The sequence below is a fragment of the Neocloeon triangulifer genome, unplaced genomic scaffold (genome assembly GCF_031216515.1).
Source record: "Neocloeon triangulifer isolate White Clay Creek 2 clone unplaced genomic scaffold, ASM3121651v1 ptg000008l, whole genome shotgun sequence".
Lineage (NCBI taxonomy): Eukaryota > Metazoa > Arthropoda > Insecta > Ephemeroptera > Baetidae > Neocloeon > Neocloeon triangulifer.
In genome coordinates this window covers 420,243-439,519 of record NW_026775550.1, presented here as the reverse complement: position 1 = coordinate 439,519, position 19,277 = coordinate 420,243, and the positions used below count along the sequence as shown (strand labels likewise).

At 40.9% G+C, this 19,277-nt stretch overlaps 3 protein-coding genes across 4 annotated transcripts; 2 read left to right on the top strand and 1 right to left on the bottom strand.

The window, feature by feature from the left end:
• Positions 1-20: 20 nt before the first annotated feature.
• On the bottom strand, positions 21-3,224 carry LOC132194916 (dual specificity mitogen-activated protein kinase kinase 4). 2 transcript variants are annotated; one of them, XM_059616510.1, is made up of 9 exons: positions 2,964-3,224; positions 2,597-2,705; positions 2,127-2,264; positions 1,844-1,907; positions 1,522-1,752; positions 1,347-1,466; positions 1,114-1,293; positions 833-1,059; positions 21-773 (listed from the first exon to the last, which is right to left on the bottom strand). In XM_059616510.1, exons 1-9 carry the CDS (start codon positions 3,007-3,009, stop codon positions 608-610), a joined length of 1,281 nt encoding a protein of 426 aa, XP_059472493.1. In that variant the 5' UTR covers positions 3,010-3,224; the 3' UTR covers positions 21-607. The 2 variants fall into 2 exon arrangements, with proteins under 2 accessions (XP_059472493.1, XP_059472494.1); XM_059616511.1 differs by lacking the exon at positions 2,127-2,264.
• A 100-nt stretch (positions 3,225-3,324) lies between these two features.
• LOC132194912 (kinesin-like protein subito) lies at positions 3,325-7,829 on the top strand. Its single transcript, XM_059616504.1, has 17 exons — positions 3,325-3,486; positions 3,605-3,711; positions 3,767-3,983; positions 4,039-4,229; positions 4,292-4,376; positions 4,434-4,613; positions 4,698-5,092; positions 5,144-5,425; positions 5,483-5,788; positions 5,850-5,877; positions 5,934-6,032; positions 6,092-6,217; positions 6,274-6,460; positions 6,516-6,819; positions 6,876-6,950; positions 7,010-7,186; positions 7,242-7,829. The coding sequence occupies exons 2-17, from the start codon at positions 3,628-3,630 to the stop codon at positions 7,323-7,325; spliced, it is 2,820 nt and encodes a 939-aa protein (XP_059472487.1). The 5' UTR covers positions 3,325-3,486; positions 3,605-3,627; the 3' UTR covers positions 7,326-7,829.
• A 229-nt stretch (positions 7,830-8,058) lies between these two features.
• On the top strand, positions 8,059-16,758 carry LOC132194647 (DNA polymerase epsilon catalytic subunit 1). The gene is made up of 26 exons (XM_059616064.1): positions 8,059-8,291; positions 8,354-8,471; positions 8,537-8,755; positions 8,814-9,082; positions 9,142-9,385; positions 9,470-9,786; positions 9,845-10,091; positions 10,151-10,363; positions 10,417-10,612; positions 10,666-10,809; positions 10,875-11,404; positions 11,500-12,543; positions 12,640-12,819; positions 12,873-13,172; positions 13,230-13,408; positions 13,463-13,852; positions 13,942-14,108; positions 14,160-14,526; positions 14,580-14,719; positions 14,777-14,996; positions 15,048-15,132; positions 15,188-15,391; positions 15,445-15,869; positions 15,929-16,094; positions 16,154-16,344; positions 16,397-16,758. Exons 1-26 carry the CDS (start codon positions 8,215-8,217, stop codon positions 16,695-16,697), a joined length of 6,933 nt encoding a protein of 2,310 aa, XP_059472047.1. The 5' UTR covers positions 8,059-8,214; the 3' UTR covers positions 16,698-16,758.
• The last annotated feature ends 2,519 nt before the right edge of the window (positions 16,759-19,277 follow it).

Here is a 19,277-nt window from a genome sequence, read left to right as displayed (position 1 = left end):
TGGTTTTTGTTTATAAATCACAAGACGGTGCTTTTATTCAGATACAATATTTCAATTTATTGTTTTTCTCCTCAAAACAAGTTATTTTTCACTTATTGTATAGCAGGCAGTGCCCTGACAAAGTACAATTCCAGTTGGGCGGCCTTTAGAATAACTCAGGTCCCTGCTGGCAAACATGATCCTGTCATGCTGGCTAATTTACAATTCTTGTTGCATTATTGCGAGACCTTGTGGAGCTAAGAGAAGCATTGATTCTTAAATCATCTATGCTTACCACTTGCAGTTTGAAAGAGCGTGATTAACATACATTTGCGTTTAAGGCTTGGTTAACAACAACACATTAAAATGAATTAAATGGCAAAAAAAATAATAAGTTTTGAGTCAAGGATAAGTTGCAATAACTCCCGATAAAAAATTTGAGTGATAAAAACAACGGAAATTAACAGTGATAGCAGCTGCTTTAGTTCATCTAAAAATTCCAACAGGCAAATTGAAAATAAAAAATCTATTTAAATACAGAATGCATAATTCAACAATAATACTAATAGATTGGTGCATCTCCTCTAGGACTGGAGGCGCGAGGAGTTTTCTTTTATAAGTTTTATAATTAGTACGAGGGATCATCAAATGAAGGCCTGATGTTGTTTGCCATTTTCTCAATTACTCCGTTGACATACACAGCCACATCGACGTTAGATGCATCGCTCTGCCGGAGGAAAGGATGCTCTAGGAGTTTATTGTATTTCGGTCTTTGAGTTTCGTCCTTAATGAGACTGAAAGATAAAAACCAATTATAAATAAAATTCAATCATGAATATACTGATTATAATACCAAGTGTTAACAAACGAAACAAATTCATCCGAGAAGGAGTTTCCATTTTCGTTGGCGGATAGCTTAGGAGCGTCTCCTTGGACAACCTGTTGTAACTGTTCAAAAACTGTGTTCCACTTGGGATAGGGGAAGCGTCCTGTTGCCACCTCCATCAAAGTTATTCCTAATGACCAGACGTCCGACCTTACGTCATAGCCCCTTGCCCTCTGAGGGTCAATTCTTTCTGGCTGTAGGGGACAGAAGGTCAATAATAGCTTAATAATATTTCAAAATTCACTCACAGCCATGTACGGCCTGCAGCCAGCATCCCTCGTTCTTGCGATTGAGTCAACAAGCTGACCAGATATTCCAAAGTCACACAACTTGATGTTTCCCCGCCTGTCGAGAAGAATGTTGCTCGGTTTGACATCACGGTGGATGATTTTCAGCTCTTCTTTTAAGTAATTGAGCGCATTCACAGTCTGCAGAGAAAAATAAGATTAAATTTCGCAGGTAAAACGCATTTTAAACTTACAGCAACCGTTATTTTTCCTAAAATTTCCTCAGGAATTTGCTGATTGAGCCTCTCAAAAATGAATTTGTAAAACTTGTCCAACGACGCATCCATCAGTTCCATACAAATCCAGCAATCACCCTGTAACATTGAAAGGTTTCAGAAAAAATTACAAAAAAAAAGAGAAAAATCTCACCTCTTTAAAAAGTGCACCGTAAAACTGCACAATGTACGGACACCTCGTCTTCATGACAACGTCCAAGTCCATCAGCAACTGCTTCTGGTCCTTCTCGTCAACAGTGGAGCGGATTCTTTTCACAGCCATGACTGTGTTACTTTTAAGGTGCACCATCTTATTGACTGTTCCGAAAGCACCTCGGCCAATTTCACCCATGTCTTGCAAGTCATCAGATGTGAAATCGTACACCTGAGACCAATTTGACTTAGTATATAATTGAAAAATAAAAATAAATAACTGAGAATATTTCAGAAATGTAAAATTCTCAATGGTTAATTACAAGATCAGGGGAAAGCTGCAAAGTGCCGGTTGAGTGGATGCTCTGGCAAATCCGGAATCTCTCCCTGGAAAAGATGTAAATTTTAAGAATTCCACGGACAATATATTTAAATCAAAAAATCTAAACGTGCAACACAGAAAAACAGAGGTGTTGAGAATGCCAATACACACCGTGGTGCAGCCTCGGGAAATTCAAAGAGGAGCATTAAATTTTTAGGGGATGCAGGAAAAAAAAGAGCAGTCTGTGCGAGAGAGCGGGCAAAGCTAGCGTGCTTGAAACTCACCGAGCCTTTTCAGGTACGAATTCAGTCTGGTGGAAGGGCCTTGCTCTCTGCCTTGCTTTGACAGCTCTGCCCTCCTCTGGGGACTTAAGTAAGGGAAGGTTTGGTCTAGCAGCAGCAGCCGACGATGCCCTGCCTTCCCTGTGCATACAGAGAGACAAACAACCACGCTTAACAGAAAAAGCCCCAAATTCGAGACTACGTGTTCGCAACAAGCACTACAGCGCCGAGACAATTAATAAATAAGTGGCTCGCCCAACACCGTCACTGGCATGCTTAGAATGGATTTTTTTTTTTTAAATAATAGCCAATAATTATATAAATGAGATAATGTAATAAAAAGGATGTGCTCTGCTGGTGCAAATAAATTATTGAATGGCCACGTCACAAAGAAACAATAATATCGATTTGGTTGAAAAGAGAGAGAGAGAGAGAGGTGATAAACTGATGATAAATCAGGCACAACTTCTTACATGATAGGCTGCGGTATTGTGGTTATCTGCGGAGCAATTTGGATGGTTTGGCCAGGAGGAGTGCTATTAGCTTGGAAGTCGAAAGACAATCTCAGCCTGCCGCGGTCCACTGGAAGAAATAAAAACAGTCAGTCTTATTTCGCTAATACCGTGGTGCTGTCATCGAGGAAAAAGCGAATTTAAATAAAAACATGACCAGGAAAACACGACCAAAATTAATTGTTTACGAATCGCTAGCTGGAGTTCAGCAAACATTTCACGCGGAGAATTTGATGTTAATACTTTATAAAATTGTAGACGTTTAAAGAAAAGTTGTTGAAGATCCCCCTTGAATGGATCTTGCATGGAAAATTATCAAAATATTTACCCTGACTGATGTGATTGCTGGACGAATTTCCATGGTGATCGGCCATTTTGGAATTTTTGGAACTCAGCCCTCAAAAACGTTCAATTTTCTTCCCTAAAGATGAGATCGCAAAAGTGTGAGTCAAACTGAGCCGAGCCGCTTCGTTGCCAGGACTCATCGAGCTGTCACGGAGCACCGAACATGCGAAAACACAGCGACGGAACCTGCGGGATAGCGACCGACTCTTATCAATCAGATGTCTTTGAGTTTTCTCGTAAATTAACTCCCAGTGACGTCAACATGACACGCCCACCTGGAATTCGACAAAACATAACACCGGCTTCTGATTGGTACATGCGAGCGATTTAAATTGAGAGCGCCAAATTCGAATTTATCAACTGATCGGCATTGTTTCTACTTGACTGACACGCTGTGGCGAAATTTGACTGTTTTAAGCATAAAATTCGTTCAGTTGCTGTGTAATTTCAATCTAATTTGACAAACTAAATCTTTTTCTTCAAGCTCTTGCTCGAACGATGTAAAAGTAAGTAGTTGAAGTCTAGATAAACTTAATTTTGTTACTGCCTCTTTGCGACACATGAAAAACGCGCACCGCAGCCACATTATCTTGTTTCCTCCACTAAATATAGTTTTTATTTTAGCTGACAAAACGAAAACTTTTAGGATGACTACCGCAGAAGCAGGAACAAGCAGCAAACTGCACGTTTGTCTGCGCATCAAACCGTGCAACAAAGCAGAAGCCAGTGCTGTATGTTTTAAACTTTTACACTCTTACAACATTTACTCATTTTTTTGTTGTTAAGGCATACTTGGTCGAGGATGATATGAAGCTTAAAGTCACAAGCAATACCCGAGGCCCAGAGATCTTTAGATTTTCAAAAATTTTCAGTGATAAATGCAGTCAGTCGGAAATTTTTGAGAACACGGCTAAAGGCTTGGTTGACCAATTCTTGAATGGAAAAGACTGCTTGATGTTTGCTTATGGCACTACAAACGCAGGCAAAACATACTCAGTCAAAGGTACATAAAAGTCTTAAAAATAATATGCGTTTCGTAAAAAAAAATCACATTTTAGGTACAACTCGTGAGCCTGGCCTTGTTCCACGAGCCATGTCTCACATCTTCGACAGCATTGGGTCTGCAATCGATGACAACCCAAGAATTTGCCCTATCAATTTCAAGCAAGCTCAGATCAGGAATGCACAAGAGAGATTGCAAAGTGATAGTATCAAGGCGAACATTCTGCTCAGCGCAAGCCCCATCACAGTATGTTATAAAAATAAGGTGTTGAAGTTTGGTTGATTATAAATAATAATTACAATTTTTAGCACATTCCTCCATCCACTGATAAATTCTCAATTTCATTTGCTCCTGCGTTGAGCTCTACGTTTTGTGAAGCACCAGGATCATTGGGTAAAAATTTTCACATTTTTTTAGTACGTCTCCGGCATATTTCTTTTTTCGGCATAGGATCAAGCCCAGCTGGTCAGCTGCCACAGGTTTTTAAAACTGACTCAAGGTGTTCTCTTTGGATTTCAATGCTTGAGGTGTATAATGAACATGTGTACGACTTGTTGGCTCCTTTGAAACAAAGTACTAAGACATTTGTGAAGCTGACAATGGATGGTGCTGGAAACTTTTGCCCCCAAGGTGTGTTTGATAACCTTTCAAGACAAAATAAATTTAGATTTTATTTTAACAAAGCTGTGCATTACTATAAATCTTTCGTTGCAGACAACATCGAAGTCCATGTCACTTCTCTTGAGGAGGCAAATGCAGTGCTGAAGTTCGGAGACAGTCAGCGCACCACAATGGCCACTTTGCTCAACATCTCCAGCAGTCGCTCACACTGCATTCTTCGAGTTCGGCTGTTACGTGTTGATCGATCAGCAGCGCCTACTCCAGCTGGCTGTTTGTCACCGGCTGCAGACGTTGAGGACTTCCACGTTTCCACATTCTTCTTCGTAGATCTTGCAGGTTCCGAGCGTGTTGATAAGGCAGGAACTTTGAAAGCAAACTCCAGGGCCAGGGAAACTGGCAACATCAACTCTTCCCTCCTGGTCCTCGGAAGATGTATGGAGATGCTGAAACTCAAGGGCCAGAGTGATTTGGGAAGCTCAAAGATACCAGTAATAATTTAAAAAATAATCTACAGCTGTATACTAAATTGTTTTTTGCAGATTGTGCCATATAGAGAAAGCAAGTTGACCATGATCCTTCAGCCTTTACTCAGTGTTTCTGGACCAAAAAGCTTATTAGTCAACATCGATACCTCTCCAGATCTGTTTGAAGAGACTCACAATGTTCTTAAGTTTTCTTGTGTGGCCCGAATTGTTCTGTTCAAAGAACCGCCGAAGCCCTTGCCAGTGCTGAAGAAATTGCCAGTGAACCCTAGTGTTGCAGAAGCCAGTGTTATGATAGCCTCAATTTCTGATAGTGATGGCGATTCTTCCAACAAATCTGTATGTTTATGCTGCTTGTTTTTTTCTTTTGCATGAATTAAATTTTTTATTTTGCAGCTGGTAACTCAGGAGCAGCTAGACGAGGAAAGGAAACTTAAGGAGGAGCTCCAATCAAAATTAGTTTCTGCTTTGGAGGAAAACAAAAAGCTTCGAGAGTCTCTGTCTTTGTTAAAATCCGAGCAAAACGTTAGAGAGAGAGACATTAGACATGACCTGCAGGCCGGATTTGACGAAATGATGCAGGAAATGAAAGCGTCGCACCAAAAAGCTCTGGAAAATAAAGAAAACCAGTTAATTGATCTGATGGAGAAAAGGATGGATTTGCAAGAGGGACACTACAATGGTCTGCTTGCAGACGCCAAGGTAGTATTAATTAATATTTTAATCCCATAATTATTTTCACAAATGGTTCTATTTTTTTCAGAGAAAGCTGGAAGACTTTGCGAATCAAGGTAATTTTTCTAAAAATTTATTAATTATTTCAATTGTTAAATTTGTTTAATTTTAGTTGTGCCAAAAGAAGATTTTGAGTCTCTATCATCTAACTTGGCTATGAAGAATGAAGAGATTGAAAGACTGCAAGAAAAAATACAAGACAATTCTTCAGGTATATGTGCATAATTTATATATGTACATAAAATGTAAATCTTTCTTTTTTCATTTTAGAAATTTCAAGCCTTAAGGGTGTAATTGCTCAATTGGAACAAGCAGAGAGTGTTCACCATGTTACGCTTGAATCCAACCGTTTGGCTGAAGTGAATTATCAAACCGAAGTGCTAGCTCTTCAAAGCGGTAAAATTTATAATTACAAGTGAATACAAAAACTTTTCTTTGTGATTAATTTAAAGAGGTCAAGAACCTGCTCAAGCAAATAAAGGAACTGTCACATCAAAAGGTCGTTACCGATGAGAGACTGATAAAGAGCAGGGATAACAGGTTGAAACTCGAAGAGAAATTACGTAAACTGCAGCACGACTGTGACAAATATAAACAACTGACCAATTTCATTGTAAACGAATATCACCCTTCAGCCAGGTATTAAAAAAAGGTTCCTTGGCTGTTTTCAAATATCAAGACTGTTACTTTTCAGAGATAGCCTTGCAAGCCACAATGAAGAGGAGCTTTGGAATTTCATTGAGAAAGAATTCCAATTGATGCCGACCAAGTGCAGAGAGCTGGAGAAGGAAAACACCCTTTTGAAGAAACAGCTGGAGTTGTCGATTGAAGACTTTAAGAAGCTGGAGGAAAGGAGAAATCAACATGTAGCCAAGTGTGAAGAAGATCTGCGAATCAAAAACCAACAACTGGACGTGGAACGACGAGAAGTGCAAGCCTTGCAAAAGCAGCTGATGGGAATGACTCCCAAGAAGTTTGAGAACATCACACCACAGAGAGTAAGACTGCTGGGAATTTTTAATTCTGGCATTGTAATTTAAATTAATTGTTCCAGGAATTTAAGACACCCATGGTCTCGTTGAGCAACTCTGTTCGTTCTTTAACTTTGTCATGTTCCTCTGAAAACAAGGTATAATTATAGTTTTATTTTAATTAATTTATTGATTTAAATTTTCCATTAATTTTCAGATGGAAAGTTCGAGTGTTTCTAAGGAAGTCAGGAGCAAGAGCACTGGCAGGAAGAAGAAACCAACTCTGGATGATGTCGAGAAAGAAAACTCTCCTCTGCCAACTGAAAATGCTACCAAGTCTGCTAAACGGAGGGGTGTTTCTAGGCGCAAGCTGTGCAAGACTTTTGATGATGACGTAAAAATCTGAGTAAAATCGTTTTCTTGTAATTAATTTGATTATTCTGTCAAAGGTGGACGAACAAGTTGACTTCAAGATTCCTGAGGCAAATGAAATGCAGATGACAAGACGCCGCTTGCGATCAACGTACAAATAGCTTCAAAAAATTTTACCCTTCTATCTTTTCTACGAGTCCTGTTTTGATTTGATTTCAATTCCACTGCCTTGTTCTTCGCAACCCTGTCCTGATTTTTGCAGTATATAAAGGTCATAAATTTAAAATATAACCATTGGAGACTAAATTTATTAAAATGTTAATGACAAAATTCCCAGTCGAGTTGAGATCAGATATTTTATTGTATTACAAAATATTATATTAATAAAGCTCAATATATCTAGAATCGCTTTATTAAATTGTATTCGGATGTATTGTTGCATAAATTATTTATCATTTTATTGTGGCAGAAAATCACAAACAAAAAGAGATTCCGCATTGCTGTCTTAAATGTTGTAATACTGCGGTGGGGTCGATAGTGCATGCCTTTGAACACTGTTGTAAGTGATTTATTTTGTTTTTTGAGCATGAAAAACTTGCTTGCCCTATAAAGGCAGGCACAAAGCATACTAGCATAATGCCTTGGAAATGTATTAAAAATCTTAAGTATTTTAAAAATATAAAAACTATTTTATTACGTTAATTCTCCACCAATTTTTTAATTCTGTGAAGCTAAAAATTAATTACATTATCTACGTTAAAAAAATCCAAAATGAACAGAACCGATGAAAATTTCTAGGAATAATATTATTTTATTGGTAAAAAACATTTTACCGCGTCTGAGAGCTGCTTCCGATTGTCTCTTGTTTTAAATCATTCTCGCGGGAATAAAAACTTGAGCCAGCTGTTGAAGGCAAAAGCATTGTCCGGTTTTTGAGAAATATTCTCCTGGCCTGTGTCGGCCGCGACAAATTAACTTCGCTTTCTGCAGGAGCATTGCATTTCCACAAATAAAGAGCAATGCAGTAGTAACAAATTGTGCAAAGTAATCATGGTGTTCCAAAAAGCTGTGAACACCGGCAAATTTCGCGCCGACCCGCTGAAGTTCCGCAGCGAAAACAACCAGCAGTAAAATTTTTGTTTTTATCAATTGCAAGTGCTTTATATGTATTATTTCCATTATTTCATAGGAACAACGAGAATCAAGTGAAAAGACTGATCAACGATGATCTGGTCGACAAAAAGTATGGCTTCGAGAGGTATGAAGTGGTTGGAGAAAGGACTGGATTCCTCATCAACATGCGAGTGGTAAATAATATTGAATAATACATAATTTGATTTGCATATTAAAATTTTTTAATTTATCTCCTTAGGCGACTATTGTCAATGCTGAGGGAGCACTGGTTAGTGCCATGGACTTCTACTTCATTGAGGAGGACGGAGCTCGATTTAAAGCGTCCCTCCCTTATCAGCCCTATTTTCTTGTCTTGGCGGATAGAGAAAAGCTGGACGGGGTTGGAACATATTTGACCAAGAGATTTGTAGGATTGATTGCTTCGGTAGAGAAAGTTGTCAAGGAAGATCTGGATCTGGTAAATTTATTTACTTTTTGCAAAAATATTTTAATCGAAGGAATTATGTTTTTTCTAGCCAAACCACTTGGTCGGCCTGAAGCAAAAGTTTCTGAAATTAAATTTCATGACGACAAATGACTTGGTCAAAGTGCGAAAGGAGCTGGACAAAATTGTGCAGCTGAACAAGGAGAGGGAGAAGCACGACACTTACTACATGAGTCTGCTGACATCAAACTTGTCCAGGGAGGAGCACAGCGAGAAGGACATGTTGGCAGGTGGGAGCAACTTGGATGCTCCTGGATCAAAAACCATTGGGGAATATCTTGACTACATTAGGGACATCAAGTATGATTTTCAATAGATTTATTTGCAGAATAAAAAATTTAACATACAAAAAATTACAGGGAATATGACGTTGCATATTCTGTCCGAGTGTCGATTGACAACGAAATTTTTGCCGGCCGTTGGTACACAGTCAAAAGTCAAGGTTCTGTTGTACCACCCCAGATCGTACACAGACCTGACCTAATTGAATGGCCTGAGCCAATCGTGCTAGCCTTTGATATCGAGACCACCAAGCTGCCTTTGCGCTTTCCCGAGTCCAGCACCGATCAAATCATGATGATCTCTTACATGATCGATGGCCAGGTTTGTTAAGAACGTTTCAAAAATTAGTATTGAGTTTTATTGCTCTTAATAGATCTTGTTAATAAATTTAAAAATGGATTACAGGGATTCCTGATCACTAATCGAGAAATTGTGTCTGCTGATATTGAAGACTTTGAGTACTCGCCTCGTCCAGACCTGGAAGGCATGTTTGCCATTTGGAATGCTCCCAACGAAAAGGCTTTGATCGAGCGCTTCTTTTCGCACATTTTGGAAGTCAGGCCCCATGTCTTTGTAACTTACAATGGAGACTTCTTCGATTGGCCATTTGTGGAGGCCAGGGCTAAACACCACGGACTAGATATGCAGCAGGAAATCGGCTTTGCAAAGGGAAATGATGGCGTTTATTCATGTCGTGCAGCAAGCCATCTAGATTGTCTCTGGTGAGTTGTTTGAAAATGAAAATAATCTTTTCAATTCATTATTTTTACATTCCAAAAGTTGGGTGAAGCGAGACTCTTATCTGCCGATGGGCTCACAAGGCTTGAAGGCAGTGGCAAAAGCAAAACTGCGATACGACCCTGTTGAACTTGACCCTGAGGAAATGTGCCCAATGGCAATCAACAATCCAAGTGTTCTTGCCAGCTATTCCGTTTCAGACGCCGTCGCCACCTACTACCTGTACATGAAATACGTCCACCCATTTATCTTTGCTCTCTGCACCATTATTCCTCGTGATCCTGACGAGGTAAAAACAAAATATGAATTTAAAAATACTTAAATTATAAAAAATAATGTTGAATCAAGGTATTGAGAAAAGGATCTGGAACTTTGTGCGAGTCGCTGCTCATGGTTGAAGCTTACCGAGCAAATGTAGTGTTTCCAAATAAACAACAGGAAACTCTTAACAAACTTACACCGGATGGCAGACTCTTGGATTCTGAAACATATGTTGGTGGCCACGTTGAAGCTCTTGAGAGTGGAGTCTTTAGGTCGGATTTGCCGTGCAGATTTAGACTGGTAAATATTTGTGAATTAAAAAAATAGTGCGTGATGTTAATCACCAAAAAAAGGAACCAGACGCTTTGCAAATGTTGATCGACGGTGTGCAAAGGGCATTGGAGCATACTCTGATTGAAGAAGAGAAAATTGCCCTTAGTGAAGTCACAAACCTTCAAGAGGTGCACGATGAAATTGTCGGCATGCTGGCTGAACTGAGGGACAAACCCAATCGAATTGAGAACCCTATGATTTACCATCTTGACGTTGGTCAGTGTAATTTGCATTTAATAATATTCAGATTGTAAATTATATGATTTTAGCTGCTATGTACCCTAACATCATTTTGACAAACCGTCTGCAACCTTCGGCAATGGTTGATGAAATGATCTGTGCCGCTTGCGATTTCAACAGGCCCAATGCCAAGTGTCAGAGGAGAATGGTCTGGACTTGGCGCGGAGAACATTGTAAATTTTCTTACCGAAGCCCTGTTTGTTGATAATTAATTTATTTTTAAATCTTATTCCTTCAGTGCCAGCAAGTTTAAATGAGTTGCAGAGGATTCGCGCCCAGCTTGAGACAGAGCGCTTTCCTTCAGTATTTCCAGGTGGGCGCCCTCGAGCGCTGCACGAACTGTCTCCTGAGGAGCGAGCAGCTCTTGAGAAAAAGCGTCTGAGTGAGTACTGCCGCACGGCCTACAAGAAAACCAAGGTTACGCGAATTGAGGAGCGCTGCACCACCATTTGCCAGAGGGAAAACAGTTTTTACGTTGACACGGTGCGCGCTTTTCGTGACCGGCGCTACGAGTACAAGGGCCTGAACAAATTGGCCAAGAAGCAGGTGGCCCAGGCCATTGCCAGTGGGGACATTGCAGAGATCAAGTCGGCCAAGAACAGGGAAGTCCTCTACGACTCGCTCCAACTGGCGCACAAGTGCATCCTCAACTCCTTCTACGGTTATGTAATGAGAAGGGGCGCCAGGTGGTACAGCATGGAGATGGCAGGCATTGTGTGTCACACAGGCGCCAACATCATCCGACAGGCCAGAGAAATCATTGAGCAGGTAAAAAGGATTCTTTTCTGTTGTTAAAGATCAAATCAAAATTGAATTACAATTTAATTCCACCCTTAACTAACACAATTTCTTGAAATGTTCAGGTTGGAAGACCTCTTGAACTGGACACGGACGGTATTTGGTGTGTTCTTCCAGCAACATTCCCCGAAAACTTTGAGATCAAAACAACTAACCCAAAAAAGTCAAAGATTGTTGTCTCTTACCCAAATGCAGTGCTCAATCTCATGGTTCGAGAAAACTATACCAACGACCAATATCAAACCCTGGTCGACCCTGAAACTCTGAAGTATGAGATGAAGAGTGAGAACTCCATCTTCTTTGAAGTTGACGGGCCGTACAGGGCCATGGTTTTGCCAGCCTCGAAGGAGGAAGGCAAAAAACTGAAGAAGCGGTATGCTGTGTTCAATGACGACGGTTCGCTGGCCGAGCTGAAAGGTTTTGAAGTCAAGCGACGAGGGGAGCTACGCCTGATCAAGGTCTTCCAGAGTGCGGTCTTCGAAGCCTTCCTCAAGGGTGATAGTCTGGACGATTGTTACGCAAATGTGGCCAAAGTGGCCGACTATTGGCTGGACGTTTTGTACACCAAAGCAAGCAACCTGTCTGATACTGAGCTGATGGAGTTGGTGTCCGAGAACAGGAGCATGTCCCGCAAACTGGAAGACTACGGCCAACAAAAGTCAACCTCCATCAGCACAGCCAAGCGACTTGCCGAGTTCCTCGGAGACCAGATGGTCAAGGACGCTGGATTGGCGTGTAGGTTTATTGTTTCAAGGCAGCCTGAGGGGTCACCTGTCACTGAAAGAGCCGTTCCAGTGGCCATCTTCCAAGCAGAGGAGAGCGTCAAGCGACACTATCTGTGTCGATGGCTGAAGGACTCGACTTTGGAAGACTTTGACATTCGCTCAGTTCTGGACTGGGGCTACTACATTGAAAGACTTGGAGGCTCCATTCAGAAGATCATCACCATTCCAGCTGCAATGCAAGGAGTGGCAAACCCAGTGCCGAGAGTGCGCCATCCAGATTGGTTGCACCGAAAGATGGCTGAAAAGGGTGACTCACGGAAGCAGCGGAAAATCGACTCCATGTTCCAGAAGCTGCCTCCAACAGTGGCAAACTTCACTAATGAGGCATGCAAAGTTTACTAATTCTAAAGCCGAGCGGAAAACTTTATAGTTCATAATCTTTAAGTTTTTTTTTCAATCCTTAATTGTTTTATTCCTCAGAATGATGAGAACACGAATGATGTGGTTGATGTTGAGGACTTGGATCGGCCTCAAGGAAATGGCCAGGCACCTATTGTTGCTACTTGCACAAAGAGAAAAATAGGAACTACGGATTCTACAGGGGGCGCAAAAGACTGGAGAAGTTCTTTAGGAAATCCTCCACGGCCTGGTTCCTCAAGTGTATGAGATTGGCATAAGGCTAAAGACATTTCAATTAATGTAAAATATTTTAGGATGATATCCAAGTCTGGCTTGAGTATCACAAGAAGAAGTGGAAAATCATGGCTGAGGAGAGACGTCAAATGAAATTAAGAGCAAAACTCTCAGCAACTCGAGGCAATCAAAGTGCAGCAGGAAAAAATGTTGGAAACAAAATCTCAAATTCTAAAAGCGCCACAAACACCATTGGTGGATTTTTGAGACGAGCCCAACACACACTCCTGACTTCCACCTGGCAAATCATTCAAGTTGCCCAAACCAATGAACCAGGCGTGTTCAAACTTTGGGCTCTTGTCGGCTCTGAACTTCACCAGGTTTGTTACAATAAAATTAAATTGGACTATTTATTAATTTGAAACAAATTTTTTTAGATTCGACTTGTAGTCCCTAGAATATTTTATGTGAACCAAAGGTCTCCAATGCCTGAGGAAAGAGCCCATGAAGAAGGCACACTTTGGCGTTCTGTCAACAGGAGTCTTCCTCGGGGCCACCCTGTCAGCCACTTGTATCGATACACAGTACCTGAGGAGCAGTTCCAAAAATACAGCGAGTAATTATTATTCTGTTCTTATCTATTCTGCCGTTACAAATTTTGATACTTCAGCAACTTAATTGGAAACCTCTCAATGCCTGACATCATCGGTGTTTACGAAACGCAAGTTCCGCTTGAGTTCCGAGCGCTGGTGCAGCTGGGCTGCGTCTGTGGCGTTTCCCGAGGCTTTGAAGGTTTTGACTCTCAGGCTGGAGAGAATACTTTCACCCTGGAGCAGCTGTCGTCAAAGGGCCAAGAACTGGGACAAGGGCCGTACCTTTCTCCTGGGTCGGTGCACTCCCTATGCATGTGTGTATTCAGGGCGCCAGCACCAAGTCCTCGGGCATTGATTTGCATTATCATGCCTCCACTGAAGAAGGCAGTTTTTGTTGCTGTCGATTCTGTGCGCACCAACCAGATGCCAAACATCAGTGCCTTGTACACTGCAGAGAGAAATGCCAGGCAAGTGAAACAATTCAGGAAAAATTACTTTTCAATAATTCACCAGCAATATAAACCTGTATTTAATAAATTATTCTGTCTTTACTTAGACTGAATGATGGCACCAACGAGAAAATTTTGCCACCTCCTGAGCTCACTTACGAAGTCAGAGTGGAGACTGACTTGAGATTTGCATTCCGTAGTATCCAAAGAGCTCTCCAGGGATTCAAAGAAGAGAAAAAAGGCCCAGCCATGATTGCTCTTCAATCCACATTAAGTAAAAATTTTGTTTTTCAAACGGACCACCATTTTTAAACCGTGAAATTAGGTCTCTCGGACGTTTTGTCCTTGATGCCTGGCCTGGACGAGTTTCCAGTTGTCCAACTGCAGACGCAGCCTCCAGGCACCAACTATGCAGACTCTGATGAAATGCTTTCTCGCTTGGACTGGCAGCGTCTCGGCACCCGAGCTATGCTCAAGCGATATCTCGACATGCCATTGGCCCTCGAGGTGCGGACCAGGCAGTGTCGATATCTGCACTTACCGCTCGGAAACTTACCTCCCATTGACAGTGACGCAGCTCTGTTTGCAACTGATCTCATGTACGCACGGCATTTGCTGAGAAACAACTTCATCCTTTGGTGCTCCAATTACGAAACTCCTGATCTAGGTGGCAAGGAAGCCGACGATTACTCGTAATAATATTCATTTGAAGTCTGATAGTTTTTAAGTAATTTCTGAATTGTAGATTGATGGCAGATACTGAAGATGGAATGTCTGTAACAGTGAACAATCCAGGTTGCTACTCAACCATCTGCATGGACCTGACAATCCAGTCAATTACAATTGGAGCTGTTGTACAGTCTGAGCACATCAATGATATTGAAGGTGAACTTTTACAAATAAATTTTGATTAATTAATTATATCTTTTCCAAATTCAATAGGCACAAGTTCCAGTGTTGCTTTCGACAGAGCCCAGCCAGTGTCTGTGAGCTCTTTGGCAGGCGCGAGTTCAGCGATCGGACCCTCATCGACCGTTTCTAGTGAGACCTCTACTTCCAGCGGTGCCCTGAGGGTCATGAAAAACATGGTTGCTGGCTGGTTGAGAGACTGCATTGTCCACAAGAACGTCTACTCTGATGTCCAACTTGTCCACTTTTACCAGTAAGATTATATTTTTTTTTAGGTTTTAAGTTTACCAAATAAAAATTTTAGCTGGCTCTGCTCACCACACACTTTGCTCTACGATCCAGCTCTGCGTCAAGCAATTCAGCTGCTCTCAAAGAAGCTTTTCCTTCAAGTAATAAATTTGTAATTATTTAATTGAGAATTTTAACAACGTTTTAAACTCTCAGCTGATTGCTGAGTTTAGGCGAATGGGCAGCTCTGTCGTCTTTGCAAATCTGAACCGTATCATCATTAGTACCAAAAAGACGAGCATTGAGGATGCCGTCACTTACACCAATTTTGCTGTGGACAGCATTTCCAATAAAGAACTTTTCCACTGCATCGACGTCAAATTCAAGGACTGCTGGCAGTACCTCATGTGGCTGGGACCAGTGAGTTTCTTTTTTTTCTTTGCAATTACATTAATTAATACATTTTATTCCAGACCAACTATGCTGGTGTGAAAGGAAAAATATCTGATACGATGATGGAAGAACAAAGCTCCACTTTGAAGTCACCTGCGAAGAGCCAGATAGGCATGGATGAAATCGAAGACAGAGACGAGGACGAAGAAGACCGCGAAAGTGAAGGGGAGGAAGACGAACCAGAAATCGAGATGGAGTGGAGTTTGGCCATGGGTCTGCCAAAAGAAGCTGGTTGTCGGGAGAACTTCAACGCCCTCGTGGCTGGCTACGTCAGCGCCACTTTCACAAAACTCCTTGAGGCGCAGGAGCTGCGACTTGGCAAGGAAGACACCCCAGTGCGAAAGAGGACCATGTCGCAAGTAGCACCCCTTGGATCAGTGCAGCAATCGGCTGCCGATTATTCCAAAAGCCTCATCGCAGGCGATTTAGGGCAAAAACTATTTCAGTGAGTCTTATTTTCTTTTTATAGCTTTAACAATTAATTAATTATTTTAATTTTTTTAGCATCATTGACCAGCTCAATAGAAAATTGCCAGGAAACCTAGGACGTGTTAAAGGCAAAGATGGGGATTACATGGCAAAGTTGAGTGGTGACATCGGCCCTCCTGCTCTGGAATTCACAAAAGCTATTTGCAAAGTTTTAGAGCTTGACAGCACTGTCCAATTAGAAGTAGGAATTTATTATTTTTCTTATGTAATACATTTCAAAAAAATCTTTTCTTTTAATAGGTTGGCGCTTTAAGAAGAAACATGTTGCGGTTGATTGGCGTCAGTGAATTCAGTGATCAAGCAGACTGGAAGGACCCTTGCGAGTCTGTGGTGTTGCCTGACGTGCTTTGTCAAAACTGCAGTCTCTGCTTTGACCTGGATTTGGTTAAACATTGCCAATGGCAGGACCTTGAAGATCCAGATGATAGAACGTGAGCAGACTTTTTTTAGGTTTTTGTTTTGAATGCTAATTTTTTTGGTTAGGTTACCATGGGAGTGTCCAGGCTGCAAAAGAGGCATCACCCCAACAGAAGTCGAATTCCTGCTTTTGGAGAATTTCAACAAGCGCATGCTTTCGTACAATCTGCAAGACTTGCAGTGCTCAAGGTGTCAGCAGATTAAAATGGAAAATATGCCTCTGCGGTGCGAGTGTGCCGCCTCATTCATCACTACTCAAGATCCGAAGCAGTTCAAGAAGTATCTCAAGAATCTATCTATCTTGTCGGAAACTTTTAAAATGCCCATTCTTAATGAGACTGTGGACTGGGCTACAACTACAGCTTGAATATATTTTTAGTGCTTTTGATAAAAACAATGAAATAAAACATTTTTGCACTTTTTGCAGTAACAAAAATATTTATATATATATTTTTTTTTTAAATTTCATTGTTGGCTTATATTTCATCACAAATAATAGTTATGTAAGGCAACCGATTTTAAAAATTTCATTGTTGACTGCAAAGTCTTAACGTTAATTGTCGCAAAGTTCAAATGCAGCCAACTCCATCAGTCATGGCGAGTCAAGAACGCAGGAAAACCGTCTTTGAACCTAAGCCGCCTAGTGCAGCAGACACAATTTATCGAAAGTTCAGCTCTTTTGTGAGACGGGGATCCAAGGATGAAATCGACAAAACGCTGTTCAGAACCAATTGGTACCTGGAGAGAATCATCGCCATCACCTATGCCAACCATCATGGTGCAGTTGCTCTCTTGGCCGTTGCGGCCTTTTGCTGTGTTCATGTAAAAGTTCGCTTCAGTCAAAAGTAGTAAAAACAATGACATTTGCCTTCTAATTAGATTTACCAAGTGAACATTCCACTTTTTGCCCTGGCCGTGGCTGCAATTTTTTGCAACAAAAAAGTCCAGCATTTGCTTCTTAAGATCATAGGACTCTTCATGGCCGCCACCATGATTTTTCTTGAGATCAAACCCATCGTCTTCCCTGAGATGCCCAGCAACAATGAAACTGTAAAAACTATTTTTGAATAAAGAATTTTCTTCTTTAAGCTGTAAAATTTTCAGATTGACATTCAACTAGCTCTATCTAAGCAGCAGGACCCGGAAGGCCAAGATTGGGCTTCAAAAGAGGCCAGGCAGATTTTAAACTCTATAGGTTTTAAATTCTCAATTTTTTAAAAAAAAAATTAATTTTACTCAATTTTTCAGTCACTTTGATGTTGATCTTTATGAGCTGTGCTATGCATGAGTTGGCCGTACTCGACGGCAAAAGAATGTGCGTCCTTTTCCCTCAAATACGGCGCTCGGACGCTGACCATGGTTGCTGGCAGTTTTTCAAGTTTGCCTACAATTTCTGCTTCTACAAATTTGGCGTTTCGGTAAATATTCCACTCATATAATTTTATTACAACAAAAGGAGAGATTAAAATTTTAACTTCACAGATTTGCTGGTTTTCCATCGCGATGCAGTTGTGCGTCGGAATCAACGCCCTGGACGTCGGCCTCTGCGCCATGCTCTGGCTGACGCTCCTCTCAAGAACTTCATTGCAGAAATATTGGCCTTTTGTGCGTGTCCAGGTTGGCATGTACCTGGCTTTCAAATACATAATGGAAGCCAGCGTCAAACCCATTCACTCGACGACCAAGCAGACATTTTCGTTGATGGATGATATGCTGAAAGGCTCACTGCCCGGATCGCTTCATATTCAGATACTTGAGAAGTACATCAAGGGCTTTGACATGCTTTGTAGGCCATTTTTATATACACCAAAACTTAATATCCAAATTATTAAATATTCATATCAGGGAACTTCTTTGTCGCACTTATGATAAGCAGACAGATTTGGGTCTTGGAGGGACGTTGGGAAAGGTACGGCGGCACCAATGACGAAAAATGGCAAACTTTTGATGACCCCAAAGTAAAAAATGAAGTTGATGACTATTTATTGACCCAAGAGTAAGTAATTATAATTTAACAAAAGTATTAATGATTAAAAAAAAATAGAATTTAGAATTTAATTTAAAGTTTAATTTTTCGAGATCAAAGAAATATAATATATGTATTTCTTTTAATGAATAGATATTATTTATGAAATAAATTAATTAAATAAATATTATTTATTAAAATTTTAAACGCGAATTCCCGGAGATTTCAACGCCTGCAAATCTAGGTGATGCAACATGTCGCGAATGAATGCCCTGCCGGTTGCATAACTCTCAAATCTGCAGGCGCCTTTAAATTCTAATTTTTATTTTTATTTTCAACAGTACGTGGCTGGACGTGATGAAGAGCATCCTCTTGCCCAACTTTCCAATCCTCACGCTCCTCTTCGTCCTCCTGTCGAGCATATTCACGGCCAACCTGTTCTCCGTGGGCTACATCTTGACTACCGGCTATTTACTGTTCCTGGGCACGTCCTCGCTTTACACCCTCAGCATCCGACACACGCGGCGCAAATTCCAGTACCTGCTCGGCTACACCCTGCTGGTGATCAGCGCCAAATTTTTATTCTGCTCCATGATCGAGCAGGCCGAAATCGGCAGGCCTTACCTGAGTGTCGTCGTCATGGACTGGTCCTACTTCTTAGATGGATTTCAGTCAAAAACCTCTGCTCAAGGTTATTTGATAATTTTTAAAGAAAAAATTTTAATTTTGTTTCTTATACAGATTTGGTGCACAAAATGTCAGACACCTTTTACTTGGACGCCGTATATCTAGGGTTGCTCCTCTTGACTCGCAGGCTCATCGAGAGTCATTACTTTTTACACGTGAGGAAAGAATACTTTGCAAGAAACTCACTTGACGACTGGTATAAAAATTAAAAAATTTTAATGAAATACCTATTATGATTAAAATTAAATTTTCTAACTCTAGGGGAACGATTCTGCAAGCCAAAGGCGCACAGAT

Bases quoted from the DNA above. Each gene is read 5' to 3' on its own strand.
- LOC132194916 (XM_059616510.1), bottom strand. From the start codon at position 3,009: ATGGCCGATCACCATGGAAATTCGTCCAGCAATCACATCAGTCAGG. The intron at 2,706-2,963 runs GTAAATATTTTG...TATTTCTTCCAG, and splicing joins CAGCAATCACATCAGTCAGG to TGGACCGCGGCAGGCTGAGA. The intron at 774-832 runs GTATTATAATCA...TTTATCTTTCAG, and splicing joins GTTTCGTTTGTTAACACTTG to TCTCATTAAGGACGAAACTC.
- LOC132194912 (XM_059616504.1), top strand. From the start codon at position 3,628: ATGACTACCGCAGAAGCAGGAACAAGCAGCAAACTGCACGTTTGTCTG. The intron at 5,878-5,933 runs GTAATTTTTCTA...GTTTAATTTTAG, and splicing joins GGAAGACTTTGCGAATCAAG to TTGTGCCAAAAGAAGATTTT. The intron at 6,461-6,515 runs GTATTAAAAAAA...GTTACTTTTCAG, and splicing joins GAATATCACCCTTCAGCCAG to AGATAGCCTTGCAAGCCACA.
- LOC132194647 (XM_059616064.1), top strand. From the start codon at position 8,215: ATGGTGTTCCAAAAAGCTGTGAACACCGGCAAATTTCGCGCCGACCCG. The intron at 14,527-14,579 runs GTAATAATATTC...TCTGAATTGTAG, and splicing joins AAGGAAGCCGACGATTACTC to ATTGATGGCAGATACTGAAG. The intron at 15,133-15,187 runs GTAATAAATTTG...TTAAACTCTCAG, and splicing joins CAAAGAAGCTTTTCCTTCAA to CTGATTGCTGAGTTTAGGCG.